This window comes from Nycticebus coucang, chromosome 11 (genome assembly GCF_027406575.1).
Source record: "Nycticebus coucang isolate mNycCou1 chromosome 11, mNycCou1.pri, whole genome shotgun sequence".
NCBI classification, from domain to species: Eukaryota; Metazoa; Chordata; class Mammalia; order Primates; family Lorisidae; genus Nycticebus; species Nycticebus coucang.
Genome location: NC_069790.1, coordinates 8,093,003 through 8,099,002, shown reverse-complemented (window position 1 = coordinate 8,099,002; position 6,000 = coordinate 8,093,003). Strand labels below are relative to the sequence as shown.

General features: G+C 44.2%; 1 protein-coding gene across 1 annotated transcript in view; it reads right to left on the bottom strand.

Annotated features, from left to right (window-relative positions):
* Positions 1-1,080: 1,080 nt before the first annotated feature.
* PKD1L1 (polycystin 1 like 1, transient receptor potential channel interacting) overlaps positions 1,081-6,000 on the bottom strand; it is a 113,720-nt gene continuing 108,800 nt past the window's right edge. Inside the window, exons 39-40 of the mRNA XM_053609345.1 lie at positions 5,528-5,606; positions 1,081-3,059 (exon numbers count right to left, since the gene is read on the bottom strand). Coding sequence (XP_053465320.1) covers positions 5,553-5,606 — 54 coding nt within the window. The 3' untranslated portion in view covers positions 1,081-3,059; positions 5,528-5,552. The remainder of the gene's footprint in view (positions 3,060-5,527; positions 5,607-6,000) is intronic.

Sequence of the window (6,000 nt, the reverse complement as noted above, 5' to 3'; positions counted from 1 at the left end):
TTACCCTGATACCAAAATGAGATAAAGACATTATAAGAGTAAAAAAATAACCAACATCCCTGACGGTTCTTGGTGTCCCCTCCCTTGGGTGAATCTCCCCTTTAAAGGTTTCTAAGCCCCAGATGCTGACTGCACCGGCCTCCAGCTTAGAGCCTCTCCACACCTGTTTGCTTATTTGCTTTGAATGGACTGTGAGAGCCTGGAGGAAACTTTTCTTCATACGCCAGTGCTGAGAATATAGTCGGTGTCTGATCCATATTCTTGGATTCAGTGTTGAAACTGGGAGGCAGATCGAACAGAAGTGTCAGCAGCAGGATCAGATTCAACTTGGAATGATGTGATGAAATGAACATACAAAATCTAACAAATACCAATTGTCATGAATTCTGCTGATGATTGAAAAGTAAATAGCACCTTATAGAGAGGAAGGTAGAGAAGCAGCAGACTCTGCCCAGAACGCAAGTGAAGGGATGGGCTTGTGACCTTCAAAGAATCTATTAGTCAGGACAGTTGACACCTCAATTCTGACTATACCAAATTATTAGTCTTAAATCATTCTAATAATCTCATTATACCATGATCACTGGGTGTGAAGGGAACTCACTGGGAATGAGAGTGAAGGGAACTCTTCTTAAGGACTTACTGAAGGAGTGTCCTTATCTCTAATGATAAGCCCTCACATGACCAGGGAAACTTTCTCCTTCTTCCACAGACAATTTATCTCTGGATGTGATGTCTGTAGCAGCCGTCTAGCAATCAAGAAGGGTTCTGCCATCCTGAGGCCCAGCCAGCACCAGCACAACAAGAGACAGCATCTGCCCTACGCCTGGACTTCTGGTTTTGTGAGAGAATATATTCCCTTATAACTTGATTCATTTCAGGTCATGTTTTACATTATCTTTTTTCAAAACCACGGTAAAGGTTATAATAGTGCATTCATGGGGGTGCATTCATGTAAGTACCGTTTCTAAAGCAACGTGAGAGATCGTGTATTAGTTAGTTGAAGATGGTGTTGCTGCTATAACAGAAAGCTCTTGAGTCTCCCATGGCAAAACAGGATAGAAGTTTATTTCTCAGGCATTCTCAGAGAAGTCACTACAGTTGCCAGCTCAGAAGGGGCAGCTCTGTCATCTTAAACACAAGGCTTCCAGACTTGCTCCTGGCATCACTTACACTGGGAAAGGAAAAAAGGGCATAAAGAAGTGGATGTGTGATGTCTCCAGGAGCAGACTCAGAAGCAGGAATTGCTGCTTTCTGTAGAGGCCGTAGGGAGAACTCAGGCAAGGGTGCACCCAAACAGTCTGTGGGCTGCAGCTGTGAGGGAGAGGCGGAGATACATGTGCTGAGCAGTTAGCCTTCAGCACGGAGCACGTTCTTCCTAATCATCTCACTCTTGGGCTGCTGTTCTGGGGAGACACAAAAAGTACTAACAGAGCCAAAGGAGAATCACCAGGAGTTCACTGGCAGATGAGGTGACTCAAAGCCACATCCCATAGGTACGGAGGTGGGGGGTTTCTGGGGGCAGGAGGAGGAACACAAACACCTCCCATGGGAGAGACTTCCACATGGAGAAGAGGTTAAATGAACTAGTTTTCATGCCTGAGTAAAGACCTTCTGCTTGGTGCAATTTCTAGAGTGGGTTATAGCTCCACCTCAGCAGGGAACAAACAAAGCACTATAGGTGACGTTCCCCGAGATGAGCATAAAGAACACTGGTGAGACACCTGAGGACATTAACAGACCTAGTGACTCACCAAAAATGTGCTCAAGTTTGAGGAAGATGAGGAAAATAATTTCTCTTATGAGCAATTAAGAAGCTTCTATTCTTTGATGTGCTGCCAAGGTCTTTGACCTAAGATTTACCAACTTCCGGCATGTTTAAATCTAGAATAAAGACAAGGGCAACTGAAATGCAACTATATATCACTGGTGCACAAGAGATTTATGGCCTGAAAAGTTCCTCTTTCATCCACTTCTGGTATGAAATTCTTAAGTCTCATTAGAAGTCGGTTTTCAGGGCTGGCCTTGGTCAGACGAGCATCTTCTCTGACCCAGCACAATGTGTAGGGTGGGCTTGGACATGGACTTGGACACTGATGACCACATCCTCTAAGAAAATAACGCTGAGCTAACAGGTAGTTCAGGACTTTTATCCTGTGGAGAGAATCTTAAGACTTTGAAAACACATTCTTTCTTCTTCTCTTCACTCAGGTAACGTATGTGCACTAAAGAATGACAAAACTGCACACTGTCCCCTGTCCAGTACCGCAAACATTTCCACTTATTTATTAAGGCAAAGGCAGCAAATTTGGATGCAGAAGTGTAAGAAATTAGACACTGCTGACAGATGTTTACCCAAAAGGTCAGATGGCTACACATGCAGTCAAGCGGCCCGTCACCTGAGACCGGAGATCAAGTTATCAAGGTGGTGCCTGTGGACAGCCTGACTCCTTGCATTCACTGGCAGACTTGGATTCCTTTCTTGACTTCTGTCTGGGATATGATGCTGTTCAAAAATTCTGTTGAGTCTTTCATAGCTAAGTTAAGCTGAAATGTGCTGTTTCTTTAGGAGCAAATTATCAGCTGGCTCAACTACCATGCCCACAAAAACGGTTTATGTTTCAGGCAGAGCTCCCAGGGTTCTGTGCTTCGCTAAATTCTCTGATCCTTCCACCCACATTTTCTGCTGGTGTTCTTTATGGAGGTATTTGGTTACTGATACAAACATATTACTTGGATACTAAATAACCCAGAATTTTTCAGCTTCCAGAAATATTGACTCTCCCTTTTCAGTCTAAGAGCCTCTTCCTTCCACCCCCGTCTTGGTCTTGGTACAGCAGTTAAGTGGGAACAGATGGTGTGAGGCCCACAGACAAGGCTGGAATCTCACTGGGTAAAAACCAGAGCAATTCAAGAGCTCAGATGCCTTCATGTTTGCAAATTTCACCCTTAAGAGATACATGGGGACCAGGACAAACCATGGGCTGGGTTGGAGAAAGGAGGTGTCCAGAGGCAGCTCTTCTTGTTTTGGAGATTTCTGATTAGGGCCATTCTCTTGTCTGCTAGAAAAATCATTAATATTTTTATTAGTTCTTAAGCGAATGCCACTTCAATTTATTTTAAAATAGCACGCTATAATAACTTACATTATTTTTCATTAAATTCACTTTGAGATAATTGTAGATTCACATGCAGTCATGAGAAATAATATGGAAAGAGCCAACATCCCTTTACCCAGTTTTCTTTAATGGTCACTTGGAAAACCACAGGACAAAATGCCAGCCAGGATACTGACACGGGCACAGCTTAGTCCATCAGAAGGTCCCTCCTCCCTCCCTCTCCACTCTCTCCCCATCCCTGACCCTGAGCAACCAGGGACTGTCTCGACTTCTCTAATTTTGTCATTTTAAGAATTTTATATAAATTGAATCATTGATACCAGAATTTCGTCCTCGGTAGGTACTTGGTCTTGGTGATTTGAAGACTGAATCCATGGACCATGAATCAGTGGTAAGACAGGATTTATTTACGCAGAAAAGAATATAAAAACACCAAAGCTCCTGGCATAGAGAACCCAGGTGGGGGTGGGGGTGGGGAATAAAACTGTCCCTGTCTCTCTCTGGGCTCTCTGTCCAGGGGTATGTATAGTCGCATGGGGTCCTCTGTAGTTACATTTAGCTGGAACTCAGTTGTTACTTTTAATGTACCTGGGTCCTCTGTAGTTAAATTTAGTGGAACTCACTGTTACTTTTAGCTTGCCTGGGTCCTCTGGAGCAAATGAATGACTACAATCCCTTTCCTTCCCAGGCCTAGGGAACTTACATGAAATTGACCAGGCCTAGGAAATGGAGGGGAGGGAGCCCTAAGGTGCTGGTGTCTCCCCAGCAGTTGTCCAGCCCCTCCAATCCTCCTGGGGAGGAGACCTCCTGCCTGCCCTCCAGCCGGCTCGTTCCTCTGCTGGCTCCTCTGCTGGCTGCCACTGCACCAACTGTGCCAAGGTGGAGACAGCGGCCTGCCCCTCAGCTCCATGGAGCTGGTTGGGGAACCACTTGTCCTGTATCAGTATAGCATGTAACCTTCTGAGATCAGCAATTTGTGCTCCGCATGGTTCTTTGGAGATTCACCCAGGTTAGGTGGACAGTCTTTTTTTTTTTTTTTTAGAGACAGTCTTACCTTATCGCCCATGGTGGAGTGCCATGGCATCACAGCTCACAGCAACCTCCAACTCCTGGGCTTAGGCGATTCTCTTGCCTCAGCCTCCCAAGTAGCTGGGACTACAGGCACCCGCCACAAGGCCCAGCTATTTTTTGTTGCAGTTTGGCCGGGGCCGGGTTTGAGCCCTCACCCTCCGTATATGGGGCCAGCACCCTACTCATCGTGCCATAGGCACCGCCCTGGACAGTCTGTTTTTCCTGATTGCTCAGTAGTCGTCCCTGGTGTGAAGGGACCACAGTTTGTTTAGCCATTTAGTCAGTGACCGCTGGCAGGGAACTTTCCAGTGCAGGGCTGTGACAGATAAAGCTGTTATGGACATTCATGCCCAGCACTTTGTGTGAATGTCAATCTCCATTTCCTTAGAATCAAAGATCCAGGTACTTTCTGGATTGAGAGTATTTGTGTTTCATTTTATAAGAAACTAATTTCCAGAGTGGCTATAGCATTTTGCATTCTCACCAATAATTCATGAGTGAGGTGGACTCTCCGTCCCTGCCAGCACTCAGGTGCTGTCACTGTTGTTTTATCTTAGCCTCTCTAAGGTAGGTAGTGATGCACGGCTGGGGTCTAACCTGGCATTTCCCTGATGGCTGGTGATGATCACATCTCTCCACGTGTTTATTTGCCATTTGTATTTGCTCTTCAATGAAATGTCTGTTTATCTTTTGGTTCTATTTTCTAATTAGGTTATTTGTATTTTTACTGTTGAGTTCTTTTATAGTCTAGATACTGGTCTTTGTTGAATTTGTGTTTTGCAAATATTACCTTCCAGTCTGTAGATTTTTCTTTCATCCTCTTAACAAGGTCATTGGTCAACTTACTGATTTTTTCTTTTCTAGGATTGTGCTGATTTTTTCCTTTATTTTTTTTCCAAATAATATAGCTTTACGTTTTACATTTAAGTTCATGATCCAATTTGAGTGTGTTTATGTCAGATCTAGGTGTACATCACAGTTCTCAGTGGTTTTTGTTTGTTTGTTTTTTGCTTTTTGCTTCTAGATATCCAATTGCTCCAGCGACATTGCCAAAAATACAACGATCCTTCCTTCCTTGAATTTCTTTAGCACCTTTGTCAAAAACGAGCAGGGCATATTTGTGGAATCTATTCTGGGCTCTCTATGCTGTTCCAGGGAGCCATCGACTTCCCCTTTACCAGCACCTTCTGGTCTTGCTGTGGCCACACAGTGCAGCCGCCTTCTGCTCTATGGCAGCCAGTTCCTCCCCTCTCCACTCTGACTCACCACCCAGGAAACCAGCTGCCTATGAGAGTTATAAATTATATCACCCATAGCGTTTGAAAAAAGATGCTCACCTTCTGCAGTGCATTGATAGGTCCTTCAAAGGTCAGTGCACATTCCTGAACTTCTACAACCAAGTTTTCTTGCTTCTGCCTGTCAACAGGACCAGAATGATGGTTCAAATAAACACAGAAACTTCTGATAGTAGAGACTGCAAGAAGGAGGCCCCCACAAACACAAATCTTTGGAAAATTACTCAACTTGGGACCATTGCAGAGAAAGCTTTTCCAAGATCTTTACTTTTTCTCAGGCAAGGGCTAGTATTTCAGTAATGTTTAACTGGCTCCATTATATAGAAAATCTATAATGGCAAGAAAATCAAAAAGGCCAGCATGGAATAAGGTTTCTTCCCACAGTCCCAGAGATTTGTAAGACATTCGTGTGGAATAGTGAATGGTGACATTTTTGGATGTGTCACACTGGTGTGTGCTAGCAATAGCTTGGACCCTTTCTCTTTCACTCAAGAAAAATCTATGGAATGCTGGTT